The 23,058-nt window shown below is 34.6% G+C and overlaps 3 protein-coding genes across 3 annotated transcripts in view; 2 read left to right on the plus strand and 1 right to left on the minus strand.

The window, feature by feature from the left end:
- The first annotated feature begins 731 nt into the window (after positions 1 to 731).
- On the plus strand, positions 732 to 14,666 carry LOC132543570 (tubulin delta chain-like). The gene is made up of 15 exons (XM_060207088.1): positions 732 to 891; positions 1,060 to 1,155; positions 1,435 to 1,487; positions 2,195 to 2,267; positions 3,125 to 3,183; positions 4,253 to 4,330; positions 4,453 to 4,516; positions 4,899 to 5,054; positions 5,860 to 5,955; positions 6,244 to 6,316; positions 6,779 to 6,920; positions 8,413 to 8,573; positions 8,945 to 9,060; positions 9,567 to 9,721; positions 14,617 to 14,666. Exons 1-13 carry the CDS (start codon positions 797 to 799, stop codon positions 9,011 to 9,013), a joined length of 1,215 nt encoding a protein of 404 aa, XP_060063071.1. The 5' UTR covers positions 732 to 796; the 3' UTR covers positions 9,014 to 9,060; positions 9,567 to 9,721; positions 14,617 to 14,666.
- Positions 14,667 to 14,837: 171 nt separating this feature from the next.
- LOC132543559 (sulfotransferase 1C4-like) lies at positions 14,838 to 20,496 on the plus strand. The gene is made up of 6 exons (XM_060207077.1): positions 14,838 to 14,925; positions 15,543 to 15,763; positions 17,008 to 17,331; positions 18,465 to 18,568; positions 18,907 to 19,081; positions 19,599 to 20,496. Exons 2-6 carry the CDS (start codon positions 15,592 to 15,594, stop codon positions 19,709 to 19,711), a joined length of 888 nt encoding a protein of 295 aa, XP_060063060.1. The 5' UTR covers positions 14,838 to 14,925; positions 15,543 to 15,591; the 3' UTR covers positions 19,712 to 20,496.
- A 1,372-nt stretch (positions 20,497 to 21,868) lies between these two features.
- Positions 21,869 to 23,058, minus strand: part of LOC132543471 (xanthine dehydrogenase/oxidase-like) — a 45,518-nt gene continuing 44,328 nt past the window's right edge. The window contains exons 33-34 of the mRNA XM_060206977.1: positions 22,246 to 22,413; positions 21,869 to 22,051 (exon numbers count right to left, since the gene is read on the minus strand). Coding sequence (XP_060062960.1) covers positions 21,869 to 22,051; positions 22,246 to 22,413 — 351 coding nt within the window. The remainder of the gene's footprint in view (positions 22,052 to 22,245; positions 22,414 to 23,058) is intronic.

The raw sequence follows: 23,058 nt of genomic DNA on the forward strand, positions 1-23,058 counted from the left end.
CTCCTGGAGTATCGAGGATGGTTCCAAATGTACAGAGAATGAAAGTGATCGAAACTCCTGGAGTATCGAGGATGGTTCCAAATGTACAGAGAATGAAGGTGATCGAAACCCCTGGAGTATCGAGGATGGTTCCAGGGGAACAGAGAGAGAAAGTGATCGTAACCCCTGGAGTATTGAGGATGGTTCCAAGGGTGCAGAGAGCGAAAGTGATCGTAACCCAAGGAGTATCGAGGATGGTTCCAGTGGTACAGAGAAAGTGGTCATAACCCCTGGAGCATCGAGGATGGTTCCAGTGGTACAGAGAAAGTGATCATAACCCCTGGAGCATCGAGGATGGTTCCAGTGGTACAGAGAGAGAAAGTGATCATAACCCCTGGAGTATCGAGGATGGTTCCAGTGGTACAGAGAGAGAAAGTGATCATAACCCCTGGAGTATCGAGGATGTGTAATACGATACGGTTATATTATAAGTATTGACTGAAATATACAGAACTGTTATAATTTTTCAAAGATATTATAATTACAATCTCTCACACTCATTGCATAAATAGATATCACGTATAGGGTATAATTGTGATATTCCTTCAGATACCAACTGATCCTTTCATAGTATTCCATACATAAAGCTGAAATATTGTACCGATCCGCATTCTTCAATACGTTTTCCGGATAAACTTTTACAAGACACCAAAATGGCGATACTCAGGTGAAAAGTGTGTGTGGCTTTTGTTTGTGGCGTTGTCAACGTCTAACATGACATTAGGATGACGGTCTAAACTCTCAGTAAAGTCGAAAAATGTCGACAGTCTTTCTCCACGTTGGTCAGTGTGGAAATCAAGTTGGTCATGCCTTCTGGAAAAAGGTCGACAAAGATCACATCGTCAAGGAGAGGTAATCAGAATCCGGACCAATTTACATACACCGCTGTCGCCGATTGATCTAAAAGTACAATGTACAAGATATAGATATTTCATGATTTTACTTATTTTTACAATTTCTACATGCTATTTATAATTGAACCAATATATTTGCTCTTACCTAAGCCATTTTACATTTCAGCCGTTCCTTTGTACAATCTGATGACAAGCAAAGGTCTATTCATGTTGACAGTGAACCAAAAGTTCTACGAAAGATATCCAAGGGCTTGAAAATTAGGTTAGTAATCAACAGTGTTAAGATATGATTCATTTTCTATCCATAAAGGCATAGCATTATTTAATGTATAATCCTATATAACCAATTTAAATTGCTCCCCATTTCAAAAGTCACACACTCAGTAAAAGTACATAATTTAATAATAATCTTATTTTATCACTTTTCCCCCGAAATTATTATGTAAAAATACAAGTTCAAAAATTCAATGCAGTTCTTATGTTGTTTACATAGCAATTATTGGATCTGAAATAATTGTCCTATGATATGTCTGATTTACAGAGAGGGAAATATTGTTTGTGGAAAACGAGGGAGAGGCACTAACTGGGCTTTAGGTGAATATAACCGTTTGAAAATTGTCATCCTGCTTGTGTACCGAATTCTTAGTGCAAAATGAAAATAGTGATACTAAAACTTATTTCATGGACAAATGTAAATAGATGAAATTTAGCATAGTATTATTGTCTGAATGACGAATTTTTCATGCTTTTTCACATGCCTATGTACTTTTGTACCGTGTCGTGCAATGCTCAACTTAAGTAGAACTAAAGGCAGCCTACTGGTTGGCTTTAATTGCTTCAATGTCGTGGGATTATTGACAAAGCTTTTTTTTTTAATTCTACTAAACATACAATAGATATGAAGGACAGGGAATGGAGGTTGGGGTTACTTGTAGATCAATAAGTGGCAAGTATATATCAAGACTTTTGTCAGGGCCCCACATGAAAGTGCAGGTGCCCTTTAGTAATCACAGTGTTTGCTTTGGCCAATCTAACCAAAGCTTAAGATTGCTTTACAATTTTGAAGGTCAAAGGTCATTTTCCAACATAGAAGTATACTCCAGGGTAAATACTTGTTACTTCTAAAGATGTCTAAATTAGATAAGTAGGTTTATATGCATTAATTAGACCCATAATTCATTAAGTTTTGGAAATTTCATATATCCGATAATTTTCGAAGAAAATATAAACAAACACTGATATTTACAATTTGTTTTTAAACTCAAGAAATCAGTTACGAAATTGCAACTTATTATTGATAGGTTACTATGGCAACCAGAGAGAGCAGCATCTTTTGGAGGATAGCCTTGAAAGAGTCAGAATGGAGGTTGAGAAGTAAGTATTCATTTCTTAATTGAAATGACTGACAGAACATACAGACTCTATTTAACCAAACAGTCTGGTGATTTTAATGGTTTGTTGGATCTTAAAATACCATCATGGTTAAATCATTCTCATCTCTTACTGTAATGGTACATGTATCTCTGTACAAACTGAATGATATGAATCGTAATCAATTCATTGTAGTAGTTCATATTTGTTCCATGATAATAAGACTGTAAACTCTTCCACATCTATGATGAAGTGTTAAACAAAGTGTAGTCAAATTGACTACAGTACATTGTTACCATCTTGTGTATTTTATAGTCTGGATTTGTTTACCATCTCGTCACACTATTTTTGATCCAAGATTGCATAGGATTATAGTACAAACAAGAAAAGTTGAGCGATTCCTTACCATCTCGTACACTTTTGTGTACGTCAGTGCTAGTGCGCTCCACACTGGTCATTTGTCTGATGAAGGTGACAGTGGAGTCATTGAAAAGACATGCTCTTATCTTCTACTGGGTGTGTCATAAGAACTTCTATTCTATTCTTTTAAAATTGTTGATAATTAGGCTGTTTCTGGAATCGATGTCGGTGTTTTGTTGTTCATGCATACAAAGTTTTGTTCTTTGAAGTAGAGTTGCATTGAATCTATTGAATTTTAAAGTGAGTGAAAGACCATGGTTATATTTTTAGTACTTAGGTTTGCTGTATGTTACCTGTAAATTTGTGAATTTATAAAAGATACACTAATAAGTTGCATTTGATGAAAGGAATGTCACAGTTTGAACATCAGCAAAATATATAAACACAAAAAATAAAGTCCTTGTGATATTTCTTTTACAATACACCATTATTTTGTGTAGGTGTGATAACTATGGAGGCTGTATCATGATGCACAGCTTGAGTGGTGGAACAGGGTCTGGTAAGGAAGTATATGTTGTTGATATAAACATGATATAAACATGATATAAACGTGATATAAACGTGATATAAATGTGATATAAATGTGATATACACGTGATATAAACGTGATATAAACATGATATAAACGTGATATAAATGTGATATACACGTGATATAAACATGATATAAACGTTATATAAACGTGATATAAATGTGATATAAATGTGATATACACGTGATATAAACGTGATATAAACATGATATAAACGTGATATAAATGATATAAACACGTGATATAAACGTGATATAAATGTGATATACACGTGATATAAACATGATATAAACGTTATATAAACGTGATATAAATGTGATATAAACGTTACATAAACATGATATAAACGTGATATAAACGTTATACATACAAACATCAGCAGTGTGTTTCATTTAATCAAATATATCTATGTAGTTTCATACTTCAGATATTTTTACATTTAACACAAAAATAACAAAAACAATTCCTTGCTCTTTAGAAAATCTGGATAAGATTTTCAAATTTTTCAAAATTTATTGAAGAAACATGTTTCTGTTTTGCCAAGTGGTTACTTACATACCGAATATATTGAAGATATTTTGACCAATGTGTTATAGACCATGATTATTTCTTACTGTTGAGAGGAACAGGTGAGAGAGAGGTTGTCGAACGGGGATGGGATGGCTTCACAATTATTTGTAGAACTATTAAAAGTAAACATTGGAGAGGGGTAGAGAGAACAAATTGTTGAATTTTGAAGACGAATATGATTCTGTTATCACTTATTGCTGTAAATTTAGAACTTGTATGTGAAGTGATAATGGTATTGTAAATATAATAGGACGAGACAAGAAAGAGAATGGAAGGAGTGACGATATTAATTATATTAGGTCAACTAACATCTCAATCTGTGATGTAATGACAAAGATCACTGACCTGAATGACCAGAAATCTTAAGACTGTTTAATTAATTGATGAGACCTCCATCTGAGACATAAGGGAGATAACTATCATTGAACTATAGCTTTATCATGTGCCTTGTTTTATCATGCTTCAGGTTTAGGGTCACGCTTGTGTGAGGAGATGAGGGACCAGTATCCCCTAGCTCATCTAATGTCTTGTGCATTTACTCCCTGTTTATCTGGGGAAAGTCCACTTCAGCATTACAACTCACTGCATTTACTCCCTGTTTATCTGGGGAAAGTCCACTTCAGCATTACAACTCACTGCTGACTTTGTCCAAGCTACAGAGGTGAGTACTATCTGGGGAAAGTCCACTTCAGCATTACAACTCACTGCTGACTTTGTCCAAGCTACAGAGGTGAGTACTATCTGGGGAAAGTCCACTTCAGCATTACAACTTACTGCTGACCTTGTCCAAGCTACAGAGGTGAGTACTATCTGGGGAAAGTCCACTTCAGCATTACAACTCACTGCTGACTTTGTCCAAGCTACAGAGGTGAGTACTATCTGGGGAAAGTCCACTTCAGCATTACAACTTACTGCTGACCTTGTCCAAGCTACAGAGGTGAGTACTATCTGGGGAAAGTCCACTTCAACATTACAACTCACTGCTGACCTTGTCCAAGCTACAGAGGTGAGTAATTTCATATATAAAGGTCAATGTGATATTTTTTCCAAGGTCATTAATAAAAATGTACCCAGCAGTGAAATATTTTGCAAAATTAATCTGATCTTTTCAGGAACTCAGATTGTGTGATCCTGATACACAATGATGATGTACTTCAGAACTTGGAGAAAAAGGCCAAAGGTAGTGTGTCATTTGATAACATGAACAACAGTATTGCTGCTTCACTGTGTGGACTGCTGCTGCCAACAGACTCCCTCACACCTAACAGGTATACATTGTGTGATTCAAGCATAACTCATTACATCAGCTGTTCAAAAAAAAATAAAATAAATAAAAGAATATATTATAAAAATAATGTTATTGGGTCAATTATAGCGGTGACCTGGTAGTTTTGATTGCTCATCAGTAAATGGAGTTGTTATTTCAATATTTTGTAATAATCCTTTTCTCTGATTTAGAGTAAGTTTGCATGATCATAAAATGTATCTTAAGTTGGGATCTTTTTACTTCTCTATAGACTTATTTGTGTTAACTAAAGTTTCCTTGACACTGTCTCACTTTTGGCAGTTCATAGTTTGCTACCATGAGAGAGGCTTTTGGACTATGTTGGCTGAGTTATACCAGAGTCTAAAATATGTTAGTTGCTACTCCCTTCTTAAAACAAATTATTCTGGTAGTATAACAAGTTGTTTGGTTGTTGTTAGTACCTGTATGATGTGATTAGATAGAGTATGCTGGGTGTCTTTGACAGGATACTTCAGAGTGATAGCACTATAAAACTAGCTTCAGTTCCTAACAATCAGAAGGAAGCTGAGACAAACATATATGGCCATAGCTTTTTATAGGAGATAAAACAATATAAAACACACTGGTACATACATAGTGAGGCCATCTTTAAAAAAAATTATAGGACATTAAAGAATAGAAAACTGAATTACCTGGCATAAATCAAGAGGTTATCATTACAATAACAGTCACCATAAAACTAAAACCAAAACAAATTGCTGGGTTTATTGTATATCTGTTCATACCAGTTAGAGTTGGCAATGATTGTGTAGAAATATATCTTCCAGAGGTGTCAGTATTGGTATGGAGCCCTGGGAACTGATTCGATCAACATGTCCGATGCCTGGACACAAGTTTCTCCACGTCAATCATCTCTCCAGGAGGTATAAACATTTACGTATATTGGTTTAATTACTCAGTCTTTATTGTCCATATTTCTATATATCTATAAACGATAATAATTGTAATTGTAGATATATTTTATTAAAAATGTGGAGAAGAAAACAAATTGTCTTAAAGCCCTTGAACCAGCTTACTCAACTTATCACTGGTCATCCAAATCTTAAGACTTTGCTGAATAATTTTAAACTGAATTTTAATTCATAATAATATTTTTTTCTGAATTTCATTACATTGAGAAAGTGTTAAATGATTGTGTTTTTATATGACAGTAAAGTGACATGGGAGGCTATGATGAGTCAACTATTACTAGGAGTTCGCAGATACAACACACAAGGTGGCACTGTATCCTTTTTGTTAGTGTGTTGATTGTTTTATAAAACATTTACCGAAGTTTTTATACCATGAAATACAACAGATCAGTTTCACTTCGTGTCATATTCACACTAAATACATGAAAACTTTATTTTCACTCTGTATTATTACTTATCCTTTCTTTAAGTTTGGCCCTAAAAGAGTCCATCAAACAGTCAGATGGGAAACACCATATATGCACAACATGAACCGGTCAAATTTCAAATGTAAAAGAAATTGAAGCAATAATAAAAATCACTATAAAAAAAAAAAAAAACATACAAACCATGAAAAAAATGAAAAGAAAGCAAAACAGAGCACATATTTCAGATGCCATTATAATGAAATTAAGACACTCTCAAATTAAGACACTCTCAAATTAAGACACTATATGGCAATTGTTTAATTATATTTACCTGGATAATAAGCAGTACAGACCTTGACTTATATCAGTTGGGTAGTCTCAGTAATGTGGTGGTTGCCCGCGGTGACAGTGGAAAAACCTTCCTGTACACAATGAAGTCACTAGAGAAAAAGGTCAAGGCTGTTTACAACTGTGTTTCTTGGAACCCTTTCCCCTTGGATGTCTGGACAGGTAATTTATTACATTTACATAAACCACTTCCCCTAGGACGTCTGGACAGATAATTTATTACATTTACATAAACCCCTTCCCCTTGGACATCTGGACAGATAATTTATTACATTTACATAAATCCCTTCCCCTAGGGGGTCTGGACAGGTAATTTATAACATTTACATAAACCCCTTCCCCTCGGACGTCTGGAAAGGTATTTTATTACATTTACATTAACCCCTTCTGCTCGGACGTCCGGACAGGTAATTTATTACATTTACATAAACACCTTCCCATCGGACATCTGGACAGATAATTTATTACATTTAAAACCCCTTCCCCTAGGGCGTCTGGAAAGGTAATTTATTACATTTACATAAACCCCATCCCCTAGGGCGTCTGAAAAGGTAATTTATTACATTTACATAAATCCCTTCCCCTAGGGGGTATGGACAGGTAATTTATAACATTTACATAAACCCCTTCCCCTCGGACGTCTGGACAGGTAATTTATTACATTTACATAAACCCCTTCCCCTAGGGCGTCTGGAAAGGTAATTTATTACATTTACATAAACCCCTTCCCCTAGGGCGTCTGGAAAGGTAATTTATTACATTTACATAAATCCCTTCCCCTAGGGGGTATGGACAGGTAATTTATAACATTTACATAAACCCCTTCCCCTCGGACGTCTGGAAAGGTATTTTATTACATTTACATAAACCCCTTCCCCTCGGACGTCTGAAGAGGTAATTTATTACATTTACATAAACCCCTTCCCCTCGGACGTCTGGACAGGTAATTTATTACATTTACATAAACACCTTCCCCTCGGACGTCTGGACAGGTAATTTATAACATTTACATAAACCCCTTCCTCTCGCACGTGTGGACAGGTAGTTTATTACATTTACATAAACCCCTTCCCCTCGGATGTCTGGACAGGTAATTTATAACATTTACATAAACCCCTTCCCCTTGGACGTCTGGACAGATAATTTATAACATTTACATAAACCCCTTCCCCTCGGATGTCTGGACAGGTAATTTATAACATGCATGGTGCCTAGAACTTGGAAAGTCTTAGTAATAGAAAAAAGTTTTCTTTTTAATACACAAAGTTCACAATCATTAGCCATAAGGTACTTTCCTTGTTAAGTTATTTGTCAATTATAAGTTTATTGTCTTTAGGAAAGACAAATTGATAAAATTTGTTTACTGTGGATTAATCTCAGTGGCTTTATAGATACATACATCTTAATTGATAGTCAAGGTCATTGGCAGTAGTCAAGGTTATCATTGTTGTTAACAAAAGTCATTGGCATTTGTCAAGGTCATCTTTGAATTTGTAAATAATCAAGGACATTTCTTATTAATGTCAAAAGGATCTCAAGGTCAGGTTTGTATAATTGTACAATGGTCTAGTTAACCATAGATTTATTAAACGTGTAAAAGATACATGAGATTTGGTTATATAAAAAAATACCTCAAGTTTTTGTTATTTTGCAGCTACTGCTAATCCTGGTGGACTTAAGGATGCATCGTCCATCACTATCGCTTCCAATCACGGCACTATTGTTGATTATCTGGAGACTCTGATTCAAAGGTCAAAGGTCATGTATGATGCCACAGCTTACATTCACTGGTATAAACGTTATGGATCAGGGGAGGTGAGTGTAGGGATTGAAGTTACGGTAACAATAAAGCAGAAACTCCAGTGTCCTTAGGTCATGATTAGGATGCACTTGTAGTAATATAAAAATAAAATGCTTAACATGGACTTAATAAACTGTTCAATGCATTGTTATCTTTAGATGTATATATCATGTAGGTGGATTATGGAGCTGACAGTAGAGGATAGTTTATATGTTTGTCTGAAATTTACTGAGTAGTCGGATGATTTCAAACTTGTCAATAATAAAACTATGTTAATTCAAGTTGTAGTTTCATACATTCTATTCACAGTAACTAAGACGAACATCTATTGAAGGGAATACAAATAATGGTTCTATAAAAGTAATGTGTTGTGTATTTTTTAAAGGATGATTTTGAAGCAGCTTTTGAAACAATGCGTGAAGTGGTTGACGATTATAAAGATGCTCTGAAGTGATCATTCACAACCCTCTGTGATGTAGGAAATGACAAACAGCCTCTCAGGTACTTTTCTTTTCTGTCAATCTTGATTTTATTACTAGAAGTAAACTAAAAGGGTCTACAGTTAAAATAAAAAACTTTCTGTTTTCATAAAACTTTTTTTTTTAAAGTTAACTTTCTTATGAGAAAGTAAGTTGTAGTGTGAAAACTACCAAGCAAAGTATTTATAAACACCCCAATGGCCTTGATGTCCCTTAATGTGACTACATATAAATATATTCCTTACAGATGTTTGTGATTAAATGAAATTCATTAAAATTCAGTTCTGTCTGCCCTTTTTGATGAAGCAATCTCCAGTTCTACAGAGGGTGGACATATTTGTTGCCTTGTATTAGAAACTATAGATACCTTTGGTTTTTCCTTTTCCTGAACCTTAGTGTTTTTGTGTAGTTATTCAATAACTGATTTGTTACTGTGGGCCAATGACACATGGTACGTGTAGCATTTAGTCAGGACAGAAAAAATCGACACAATTTATTATAATGTAGTTCTATCTTTGTCATTTTCAGGCAGTTCAACCAGGAACTGAGCAAGCGCTGGGCCTGAGCTCTTCAGTCGGACTTCTGATTGTATCTTCACGACTCTGCAGAAAAATAAACCAATTATGGAGTCGGTAGTACATGTAGATATGGATAATATTCAGTACACAGAAAAAGACCTATGTGTGAGAAGCTAACAAGGACTTGAGTGCATTTAATGGTTACTGCATGACTCAACCTGTCCTCAAAAGTTATACCAGAACTGGACCATCTATACATGAAAACTTTCCAATAAGTAGGCAGTAATAGCTGAAAACATTTTGTCAGCAAGATAGTCTTGTATCTATAATGAAAAAATACTGGATTTTCTTCCATTTCTTTATTGTTGCTATTTTTTGAGGATTGGATGAAAATAAGAACAAATCATGCAAACCGTTGTCTGTCTCGTGTAAAATTTCTTTAGGGAAAAGATTCTCGATAATTTGATCCCTCAAAAAAATCAGCCTTTACAGTGTTTCATGTTATGTATGATATTGTACTAATTTATCAATCAGGTGATAACAACCTCTAACAGATATAAAAACAGTATTCAGGAAAGCAGTTATCAGTGTAGAGGAATGTATTGATACTCTACTATGATTTATGTTTATTCCTATTAAAGTTAAGTTTGTGTTATTTTTTATTGATATTTTAAGAGAGTGATAAACAGAAACTGAGAACTGGGGTCCAAGGTCTTGAAAGCAGACAAACTTCTCTCACCTCCTCAGCATCACGTCTACATTGTTACAGTATATTTCCTTGTACGATGTAGTAAGATACATTTGATGTGTGCTCGGTGTTTTCGTCTGGTGATATGTCGATGTACATTGGCTTGGCTGATGGTTTCACTTGGCTAGTGAGAACTTCTCTTTAGCTCGATTGGTTGAGCGTCAGACTAGTTAGCCAGGGGTCCCTGGTTTGATTCCTAGCGGAGGCATTTGGATGATAAATGACCTCTGTTACAGATGTTAGCTCTGTGTTTTCGTCTGGTGATATGACGATGTACATTGGCTTGGCTGATGGTTTCACTGTCGTTAGCCTTGCTCTGATTTAAGAATATCACATCACTTAATCGGCTAAAGTCTACACATTAGGAGTCTATAAAGTAGATCATTCTGGAACGTCTATTATTATTCTTGAACTTTCTCCAGGGTCTCTTAAAAATCTTTCTTGAATTGAAATTTTCCCATTGAATTTGGTATAGAGAAATATTTCACATATATATCTGTTTCCTTACTTTTTAACCTCATCCAACCATATATATATTTTCAGTATTTCAAAGTGTTCTGACTCTCTCCGAAATTTGATTTTTTCTCGGTCGCGGATTGATAGTCAGAATTCCACTCTTAATAAAAACACCAAATACTACAGATGCCTGTAAGGGTATGCATTCTGACAATAATTTAAAAGTTTACAACAGTGCAAAAGTTATATGACCATACATTGATGGAAAGATAAAGACATTTTATGACTAAATTGTACGTGTCAAAGCGATGTAATGTTGTAAAGTATTTCCCTCGACAATTTTACCTTTTTTATCTACAGTGACCACCGTTACATGTAAACCCTCTAGACTTATTTATTCATACATACGGACTGTGCAGTACAGACAAAGCTTCTCAAACTTCTATATTTTTCAAACTTCTTTATGACCAAAAATACATAATATAAGAAACCAAATATCCGGAAAAAGTAAATTCTAATTAAATGAAAAAGGATACGGAATGAAATATCCGGAATTAACATGGTAAGGGAAATAACTCTTAAGGTACAATTAAACAATTAAAGTATTTTAATATATATTTAGCAAATTAACCATCTCATTCAGTTTGTATATAGCAGGGCATGGCATCCAAATACTTGTGAAGCTTTCTGCTGTTTCATGTATAATTCATATCGTTGAATACACAAAATTATGGTAAATACAGAATGTCATGTATGTAATGTACATCATATATATTGTATACAGCCACCCTTTTGAAATAGATTTTAATTAATTAAAATCATCTACGTGAAATCATTGTGAAAATATTTCCCGTAATCCTTGTAGAATTGCTTTAACAAAGTTGTCTTCAGAGTGCAGGAGGTAAACACAACATTGGAATTTTCTAGTCCCCGAGGTTTGCTGCAACAGTCATGTTCATCTATAGTCAAAGTAATGATACATTCTAAAAGTAAACACAAGGATTACAATAACTAGAACAAATGGCAAACTATCAAACAAAAACATTAAACCATGAAACATTCATATATACTTCATTATTCCGCACTTGAGAAACATTTTCTCATCAGCTGTTGACACAAATCGCATGAATCGTAATATTGTAATTAAGGCCGAGAATAAATTATATATTATATTAAGACAAACCATAGCACCTCTCAGACGAGACCTACACTCCCATACAGTCACATCCAAAAATAGAAAGTCTCCGTAACTTCATTTTACATTGCCAAAAAAAAAGACCTTGAAACTTTCGAAATGATATTTTGTTACAATGAATAATCGTGTATATACAAAGATAACACTTCACGAACAACATTTACTAGGATATCATTGAATGTCAGATCTACCAACTAAATAATGATGAATGTAATTAAATCCTGTCACGTTCTCAAAAAGATGAACTCAACAAACACCAAACATCAATCACATCTCAGTTTAAGCAGAACAATAGAATACATAATAATGATATAACAATGGATAATGTCCCCACAATCTTGATCTTCCTTCAATCCTCGGTGCGTCATCATACAAAACGGGTGGTTTGTTGACACAATGGTAAAGGACTCGCCTTTCACTAGCCTTCAGGGATTCAATTCCTAGTACTGACACGAAAAGGAATGAGGTCACCTGCTTGACCACGTGGGTTTCCCAGGGTACTCCGGTTTCCTCCCACAGTTTGATCCTGCATGCGCAACCGTCTGGGTCATCAAGAGTGATTGATATAAGCTGATAGTTTTTTTCCACAATTGTTGTAAAATCAATAAAGTTTATATACGCTGTGTCGAGATTACCTTTTAAAAAACCTGATCTTATTTTGCTTCAATATTTTCGGAAGTCTCCATGTAAATATTTTTTTGTTCATATTTTCCCCTAGTTTTATTGAATTTGAGTTATAGAGTTACAGATCATCTTTGAATACTGCTAAGAAAGACTGTATTTTTTCTATTAGTTCTCATCAAAGTCTCAACGAGTAGTACCTACTTTTTAAGTCATCTGACCCAGGGGTCAAGATGATCAATAGCCACCGCGCTTCGTTCGTCGTCATGTGTCGTGCGTAAACCCTACTCCACTTTCATACCTTGATTGATTTCATTAAAATCTAGTCTGATTTATCATTGGGTGAGGTTAATCATTTCTGAAATTAAGAATAGTGATTCCATCCATAGGGGCGAGGGATGGGGCCCCAAAAGGGGAGGGGCTGAGATTAGATTTAAAACCCTACTCCTACTGATTCATTAGTTAGGGTAGTCTAATATTTCTTTAATTCAGAAAGTTGATTCGACCCCTTGGGACTTGAGGAACGGAAAATAAGACTATATTTTGTTTCAACATGCTACTAATTTTTAATGCTTGAATGGATTTCAGTCAAATTTGATCTGTAACATCATTAAGAGTGGGAAATCATTTCTTGAATTCATAAGGTTGATTCAGCCCCTTGGGAAAGTTAGTCAATATGTTGCTTCAAAATGCCCATCTTTCTAAATGCTTTAATGAATTTCAACCAATTTTAGTGTGATATATTATCGAGATTTGAAAATCACAGCTTGAATTCAGAAAGTTGATTCAGCACCTAGGCACTTGGGGACAAGGCTCCAAATGGGGAAAGTTAGACAGATTTTGCTTCAAAATGCTTCTCTTTTTTAATGCATGTATGGATTTCAACAACATTTAGTCTAAATCATCATGGAGATTGGGAATCATTTCTTAAATTCAGAGAGTTGATTTGACCCTCAGTTAATAGGAATGGCATCGATCTACTTGAAAGCTCAGAGGGATCACATACATTAAAATCTTAAGTGATTTCTTTTCAATAACCAAATTGCCAAGAATGATGATATTAGGCTTGAAGCATGCTAGGATGTAGGGCTACCAACTTTGTTCATATGAATGCCGGTGACCCACTTTCAAGGTCACAGGTATCAAATGTGTTAAAATGTTTAAACAACTTTTTCTCAATACCTAAAAGGACAAGTGTACTGATATTTCACCAACCTTCAAGCGTCTTGAAAATGGGTCTGTATCATGCTTTTTCAACCAGCAATATGTTCCGGGTAATGACATTTGTGTAGTGCATGTATAAAGAATATGATTTTAACTTTTCAGATAATGTTTTGATGAACCAACAATGTCTTCTATATTAGCTGTAGTGTAGTTGAGCAATTTATCTTAGGCCTATTTGCCCTCTTTCATATATAGATCTTTATAGTCAGATAGCCATTAAGGCCCCTCTTATTAGTGTTATATATGTGACTGTTAGGACTGGTTAGCACTGTGATATTACCAGATTGGTTGTCATGATACATGTTCCTTAGCTAGGTCATGACATTCCAAGCTGTATTATAAGCTGATGAATTCGACTTCCTCATGGTGAATTTTCTGGATAGTGTCCGGCTTTCCCTGTATAGGTTGATGAAGAGTAAGGGTTTGCTTCCAGGTCGGTATCATTATTTCTTTGGGAAATAATCTACTTTTTCGTGCAGAATATGCTCTTTCGTATACTTTATAGTTTCATTTTTTACAAACCTTTGTCCTTTGGAAACTTATCTTCGTTGCCTGTTCTCTTGATAGATACTATTTATAAAGCAGACGACAGAACCAGATGGTGATGGAGCATAATCAGGACAGATAGACATTGTTTAATATTTAATTAGAATACAAATATATTCATACATAAAAGTATTCTACATGGCATACGTGATGAAAGAACCAGATGAAACACATTTTTGTCTGATGTATTTTATTATATTAAATAGAAATATAATTACATAAAAATGATAATAATAATCGTGTCATGTTTTCCATGTTTTCATTGCACAGTTGGATTATTCCACCTATTAGACGTCAAAAGGTCACATGTATCTGGACAGGTATTCAAAGTTATTCGTATAGTCGAACACTCGGGTAGTTATGGAGAAGGTAGTATTTGTTCACTACGATACTGATCAGCATACTACAGTAGCTTGGCCAGGTGATGTTATATGAGCGGACATGAACCACGAACCACACACGGTTGTGTATCTCTGACTCTCAGTTCTGTGAAAGATGTCATTATCTAGGACCTATAATTAGACCTAGGAACACAGACCATCTACACGGAAGACATAGATACAAGATACGTTTATAGTGGTAGGTAAATATGGTTTATTTAATGTAAAGTTAACCTAATTACTGTAATCTTTGCCAATAAAGTATAACCTACTTTCGTATTTTATATGCTCTCGAAAGCTTTTAGTTAACATATTATTGTGTAATGATGTGCTTCGTTTCAACTTGTATGTCTAGTTTGCGCGTGCTGTAGCTAAGACAACCATGCAATTTTTAACCAAATGAAAAATTACTACAGATATTTACTATGAGATATTTGTGTCCAAACGAAGAAGGTAGGATAAGATGTATTTAACTATGTTACTTAAGATACCATGTTTATAAGTATATCTATAATCATGGGTATTTTTGTAGGTAATCAGTTTATATCTAATGCATATAAGAGATTGTGGTTGTATATAAGTAAACAGCACACCAATAATGCTGCATGTATACTTTGAATAAGTAAAGACAACGCCAAATTATGTCAGATTTCTGTTCGCAGATCTTCTTGCATAACATACGCTTTGTTTACTGAAATGCAGAAATAAAATAATAAAATATGAACAGGGTGACAACCCCTCTACCTGGTGAAGTGAGTTGATTCGCTGACGAGGAATTTAGCAATATTTGTATTCATTGTCAAATATTTTTTACAGAGCTCATCAAACATTTAAGTAACTTAAACCATTAACAAAAAGAGTAGCCATGGAGATCCACAAGGATGAGGACAGAGAAGGGGAAGCGATACTCAGTAAATATTATGATGGGATAAAGTTTCCAGCAAACGTTCCCGGAAATGTGAAAGACCATTTAGAGTCAGTAAGGAACCTGAAAGATATGGAGGGCGATTTACTGCTCGACAGTTTCCCAAAATCTGGTAGGTAGACAGACCGGTCAGGTGTACGTTTAGGATATGTTGTGATTCTAACAATATTGTAGGTCTTTCAACCAAGAACAAATACGAAAAAGTCGAAAGGGAGCATACTTTCTTTCAACAGACATTTTCGTTTTATTCTTAATTTGGGAAATGACTGTTCTTCCTTTTGCTGGAAAGAACCTTTGATTAATTTGATTACATTGGTGGATGGATTGCGTATTTTTCAGTCCGATGGAGTTTTGGTATATATTCACGATTTACCTTTTGTTTACATTGCAGTAGACGGACTTCCGTCGTATGTAATATATCATCTATCATCAGTTGGTTAGTTACTGTAAAAATATCGAAGGATAGAAGATAGACTTCTTTGCTAATCTAAATATGCTTGAAAATCACAGAAAATCGTAGCTAAACCTGCCCAACAATTTTCACTAACAACCAAAGTTATTGATGGCTGGGTTTGTAACGTGTAAACAAACTGTTTTTAAAAATCTTGCAAGTGCATTACTCTGATCTAACACTCCCATCCTACTGTAAACAGACTTAAACACATAACCTAGTTTGCTGTGCATATACAATGCTTATTAAAGTTAATAGAAAAGTGATGGATACGTAATAAACGATCTTCTGGAATTGATGTGTAAAATGGGTTACATTTTCTCTCTTCGTTTGGTATTTCAACCCAATTGCCGAACTACATAAGACACTTTTTTTTTATCAAAATGGTATCGTCAGCAGAAGCACATTGCTTAATGAAATGATTGCGTATTACTTTGATTGACCTGGATCAACAGGTGTCGTTGGTAAAGCAAAAGACGGTTATCCTTCCGGAGACACGGATTTATTATTCGATTTTACGGTCTATTCATAAATCTTTCCTTTATATTTTGTTCCATTGAACCTGTTTACATTGAGTTTGAATAATGAGTTTGCAATGATAATATCGGTATTCTGTTAAAGTTAACAAAAGCTGAAATAGATATTTATTAGACAATGGAGTTTTAATTTGTTTGTCATGTTTTGATGCATTGACAAAAATGAGAAAAAAATGTATTGCATGTTTTTCTTGTTTTTGTTGTTTGTCTACAATGTAACGTGACTCAAGTTTTTTCATTTAAATGAAATCTAGTGATGAAACACGAAACAAGATCCTGTCTTTCTTACATTGAAACAGTTATTAAAACATTTAAGAGTCCACGATTGTTTTCAGATCACAGACGTACTTACTTCGTGTTTATTTTCAGGGACTCACTGGACCTTCGACATTTTGTATATGTTGCAAAATGGAAAAGCAGAGTACAGTACTGGCATGATTCTGGCTTTGGACTTTGAACCAATCGAAAAGATTGACGCGTTAAACAGTCCTAGGATTCTGACGACACATTTGTATCCGCAACACATTCCGAAGTTCGTGAAAGACGGAAAATGTAAGGTTATTTACATCTATCGTAATCCGAAAGATACAGCGGTATCCATGCATTCTTTCTTGAGGCGACTGAACATGGAGGTATTCAAAAACTATAACGGCAAATGGGAGAACTTCTTCGAATTATATGCGACACAGCAATGTAAGTTAATTAGTCCATAATACCATGCAAATTATATACCTATAATAAATATCTTAAAATGCGATTTAAAGTTTTATTTGTATAAATAGTAAAATAATCTTCAGAAGTTACAGTTGGTCCTATTTGTCTATGTATGTGTATGGATGACTTGCAGCCACAGCTCTAGTAATGGCCCTCAGGAAACAGATGTTTGGGTCAGTCCTGTACTGTCGTTGTTGTGACCTCAAGCCAGACACTTTACAGCAATGGCATTTGATAACATGCAATTCATCTTCCATATGTTTTTTCAATGAAACAGCCACTAATTGATTTATAATGGTCAGTGGTTGTATGATGTTTTTTGCCTTTTATCATTTAAACTGTTCTCTTGCAAACTATTTAAGTAACATTTTTATGCAGTTTCTATCATAACCTGTTTAGTAACCGATCACAGTCTTGTTTTGGCTGAGTTTCATGATTCTTACGATAAATCAGGTATGAAAATAGGTACCAAAGACCTTGCAAAGTCCTTCAATTTCACTTTTTTTATTGATGGTATCTGTTCTTTAAAAAACCGGAGATATATCATATCACTCATATATACCAACCAAAACAGATAAAAGACACGACAAACTCTTATGTAATTGCCACTTACGTCGATCTTTTCCTGCAACGAAACTTACAGGAAAAGACGCAGATTGATGAAGAATACCTGATATTTTGTGGTCGTTTCAATGATCTCACTCGGAAAAATTCTATTCCATGTGTAATATGAAGCTGAAAGTGTCTGATTGTCGTTCGTGTGTCTGGTAGTGCGGTTGTTTACCGTGTGTTATTATATGGGAACGTGTTACATATACTGGAATCGACTAAGATTTACATGGCATGTTTCGTTGATGAAGGAGAAGACAGTTACCCTCCGGGAACACCAGTGTCAATCTTACATTTATTCATAATTTGCCATTGGTTTCTCGAATTGGATTCTGTTGACTTGACGGTACTTTCTTTATTCTAAAAACCCACCCCACCCAATAACCAAAAAGAAAATTCTAGTTTGTCTAAATGAAAATACAACAAAAAGGCATTATCGTTTTTTCTGTGACAAATGTTGGGTCGTGGGCGCCTATATATCATTTGGATCATTTTTATTTTAGTACATTACAATACCTGGTTCGAGCACGTTCAGTCATGGTTGGATTTCAAAAAGAAAAACCCGGACTTACCTATCTTGATGATGTCGTACGAGGACATGAAAAAGGTATTCGTCTGTATCGTGATTTTGTCTATATTTACCAAGACTATTTCTTTTGGTTTATACCGAGTATAAGGTCGATTATTGCGATCAATAAACAATTGATATCATACTCTATCAATTTGTAAGCACTTGATTAAATACTTATGATTCCTTTAAAGCTAACGGTTTCACAAGCTGGAACTGTTTGTCCCTTACAATAAACTTATTGCTGAAATTGGTAATTGAATAAAAAAAGTATTCTCGTCTGTCTGCTCTACCAAAGTCTAGAAACATTGATTTGTTTTACATTTATAAACTGTTCTAAGGATCGGGAAGTTTAAAAGGATATTTATGTATTACAGGACCTTAGAAGCTGTGTTCAAATGATGGCACAACACATAGGAGCGAAACAAGACCCGGAATTCCTTGACGAAGTGACGAGTAAATGTCAGTTTAACGTGATGTCGAAAGCAAAGAATTCAAATAACGAAGAGTCCCAAATAAGCAGAGATGGCACCAATCCTTTTTATAGAAAAGGTAATTCCGTCCAAAAACTGCTACACTTTGTCATGTAAGGAAACAGTTGAAATATATGTATATTTATACTAATTATCTGTATGTTTACCACAAGCATTAATGTTTGTTTCACAATTAATTGAAAGTCCTATGATTTCCACTTTTATTTTCAGAGTACATTTGTGATTTTCCATACATCCTCAACAGTAAACCACATGAAAATAACATTCGTCCAGTAATTTAGATTTTTATGAAGAATTTAAGGTCAATAACTGATATGAAGTCGTTTAGTAAAGACTTTACCGAATCTTTCATCTTATTCGCCTCTCATCTTTTTCAGGAATCTGTGAGTTAATCTCTGTATTGTCTATAGTTTGCCTTAGTTTTATCGAATTGGTAATTGAACTAAGAGTCTGGCTACATGTCAGTGTTTTATCTGTGGTTGCCTTAGCAACTTTTGTGGTCTGTGAAATCAGAACATCTCAAATTTATTCACATTTTTATATGGATGATGGCATTTCCTGTTTTATCATTGAAGGTGACGTTGGTGACTGGAAAAACAGGCTAACTGTGGCACAGAACGAGATGTATGATGCGGTAATTAAGGAAAAGATGGCTGAAATTGACCTAGAAATGAAATATACCTTATGATTGATATTGCATGGCTGGATCAGGATAAAATTAAGTTTTCAGAAAATCGCCAGTATTTGTAATTCAACGACGTAAAAGTATGATTGCAGAATATGCTTTGTATCATTAGCTATATATACACTCAAGTTTATATTTACTTTGATATCCGTAATTTGTTGCAGACAACACTATTTTCTAGCGAAATATTATTTATTTTATGAACCGATATTTGATGAATAGGTGGCAAAATTTCAGGACGAATATGTCACTCAGTTTCTTTTACACGAACTATTTTACTTTGAAACAAAACCAACACCATAATTTATTGTATCAAACAACATGTTCGTTCGATACATAATAGAGGCCGCTATAGGGTTGACATAGATAATCTTGGTTGAATCCGAAGTGCGTGGTTTAAAGTTCTCGTCCCATTCGGTTTATGTATCTATGAAAGCTAGTGCTGTCAAGGATGTGTTCTGTAGTAGGTTGCCCTAATTGACCTGGATGACATGGGTCAGCTGTCCCGTATTTCGTTTAGTGAGGAACGGCAAGATATTAACCTCCTAACACCGACCGTGACTGTTCACGGAGATATAAACCAAACAAAAATTATCATTACATCATCAAGTCGTGTTGTTTAATTAGTCGGTGTAATGAATGAACCATTTATGCATAAAATCAATATAATTTAATTGTTCCAAAATAAGTTTACTGTATAAAAAAGACCGTCGGGATGTTACTAATATACCAGTATATGGTATTCCTACATGTATGTCATATATAAATAAAGATGTACTGAACAAAAACGGGATATCTTGATGTTTATTCATTGACATAAAATGTACATTGATGTCAAACATGCTATTATCTCGAAACACAACTCCAATCAGGTAAAATTTGCGTAAGAACAAAAGTGCGTGAAGTAACAACACCTCTCATTATTGAAATTATTTAGAGCACTAGGATTTGACAACATCCTATAATGGGTTACGTAGGTCTGTCTTTTTGAAATTCAGATCTGAATTCTCGCTCCGTTTTACTTTGTGTAGGAGTTAGGAAAATATTCAGCATTTAAATCTATATAGATATGCTTCCAGATTTTGTCGACATATTGTGACAAAACAACGTGACGTACAAGTAGGATATTGCAAAATAATTCGCTCACCTGCATTCACTTTCAAATTTCGATAAACGATCATTTGATTGGTTGATACAAAGTTCAACAGAACATAACCCCGTATGGGATGTTGTCAGATCCTATGCGGAGAATAACGGAACGGAATAAGGATCTGTACCTTTAAATTAAATTGTTGATTTGTGTGGGGAACAAATTCTATAGTTTAAGAAAATACTTTGTTCTACTTTTGTCAAGTACCAGTAACCTGCTATATGCATACTAAATAATATCGGTTATTTTAAGTTACATTTCGTAAAGATATAATTGATTATCTATCTGTTTAAATTGACTTTCGATCCTCAGCAGTGTATGGCTAGTATGTTATATAATGGGCAGTGTAGCCGGTATCTGTTTAGGTGTTGAATCTGGAATCCTCAAATTTCCACAATATCTTTGTAACTATAATATATGAATATCTTTGATACAGTGTCCAGTATTTTGAATCATTCACACAAAATAGCGGTATCAGCAAGTATGTAAAATTAAATATGCTTTGTTAAAGGGGTACCTTTTCTTATCTATATTGAATATCTGTTTACATATACACTTAAGAGTTACTTCCCCTTATCTCGATATATCAAATCAATATCTCAATATATTATGTGTCTGTATAAGAGAGGACATAGACTAAACCTAATGTTCAATTCTTTTGACTTCTATTTTTGTGAACAAATGGTTGAAATTTAAAGACTGGAAATTCATATTGTATGTACCAGATTAAGAATTACAACGATGAGTTTAATGATTCCACCGTACAACATGAAGCAGCAATCCCATGGTATGTGATGTCAGATGTATTGTCTTTAAACAATGCACAATTTTGTCACAATTACATATTACTCACATTCTTAACTGAACATTTACTGTTATCGATTTTGGTTCCGTTACATCGATTTCATCATTAAGGATAAGAATACATTTACAATTTTGCATCACAATGAATGTTTAATCTAATGCCAAAATCTAAAGAGCATGACACGGACGTTTGCACTTTCGGGTGTTTACGAAGCAGCTTTGCCGGTTGGAAGTTTAACTGGACAAGCCATTCGGATGTTTTCGGCAGTTAAAGGAATATCAAGATCAAAATTAGCTGAAAGTCCTGCATCCGCCCTACAAGCTTGGATTGCTTTTCGCAATGCCAAATAAACTGATATCGCCAGAAGAAGAGGAGGCTCGCCTACACCCTGTAACAAGAAGTACTAACTGTATTTTATGTATATCAATGACAATAAATTTGATCAGATTTGTAAACATACACTTCATCAATAATCAATCAACGCTCTAAATAATCGTGAATAAAAAATGATTAATTTTAACCACGTGGTTATAACTTGCTAGATGAAAAGCTGGACAAATGATCTTTAAAAAAGTGTTTCACCTTTGAGGAATACACGGTACCCATGTTGGGACAATCTTTGAGAATGGAAACTTTCATGCGACGAGGAATGTTCCGAACACCTGGAAGTTTGTAATCGACCGGACCGTATGCAAGGGTTTCACCTTTAGACGAGAATTTTAATTCTTCCATTGTTACCCATCCATATCCCTGAAGACAACAACATAACCAGCTCATGTCTCAGTCTAATCAGTTTAGATTGAACCAGTTATCACAATTTTGAATGAGTAAATGAATGTATATTGATATCTATATATCAAATTAAGATTACCATAACAACGCTTCCTAAATGTCCAAAGCATGCAAAAATGGCAATAACATCATTCATACACGAGACACCTAAGACACTTTCAAGCTGTTCCTATGACTATTACGGGAACTTCAACTAATCTGTCATATTTTCCTGTTTGATGTTATTCCTTCTGTACCCTGTCCTTAACATTTCTATTATTCAATCCCCTGTTTATTCACCATGCCATCATTATCAGTTCCGGTAAATCTATGTTAATGGGATATTTGGCGCAAGTCAGGATTTCATAGGGTGCTTTTGAAAAAAAATATATACGAAATCGTCTACTTATGTTCTATTGGAAATCATACACCTCAATTTACCATTTAAACAAACAAATGATATTTAATGTACGGAAATTCTATACAGAGCTAGCTAGATCAATTTACAAATGCTCACGCGGCCCTATTTACGTCATAGTTGGTTTGCGTTGTTATAAGCCGAACAGAATGAAATATTTGTGCTGATTATAAAATCAACAGAACATAAGGCTGATGAAGTATAGT

This window comes from Ylistrum balloti, unplaced genomic scaffold, assembly GCF_031769215.1.
Source record: "Ylistrum balloti isolate Yb309-2 unplaced genomic scaffold, AGI_CSIRO_Ybal_v1 Utg369582, whole genome shotgun sequence".
Classification (NCBI taxonomy): domain Eukaryota; kingdom Metazoa; phylum Mollusca; class Bivalvia; order Pectinida; family Pectinidae; genus Ylistrum; species Ylistrum balloti.

Bases quoted from the DNA above. Each gene is read 5' to 3' on its own strand.
- LOC132543559 (XM_060207077.1), top strand. From the start codon at position 15,592: ATGGAGATCCACAAGGATGAGGACAGAGAAGGGGAAGCGATACTCAGT. The intron at 17,332-18,464 runs GTAAGTTAATTA...TTTTTATTTTAG, and splicing joins ATTATATGCGACACAGCAAT to TACATTACAATACCTGGTTC. The intron at 18,569-18,906 runs GTATTCGTCTGT...TATGTATTACAG, and splicing joins CGTACGAGGACATGAAAAAG to GACCTTAGAAGCTGTGTTCA.
- LOC132543570 (XM_060207088.1), top strand. From the start codon at position 797: ATGTCGACAGTCTTTCTCCACGTTGGTCAGTGTGGAAATCAAGTTGGT. The intron at 4,517-4,898 runs GTGAGTACTATC...TGATCTTTTCAG, and splicing joins ACTTTGTCCAAGCTACAGAG to GAACTCAGATTGTGTGATCC. The intron at 6,921-8,412 runs GTAATTTATTAC...GTTATTTTGCAG, and splicing joins CCCCTTGGATGTCTGGACAG to CTACTGCTAATCCTGGTGGA.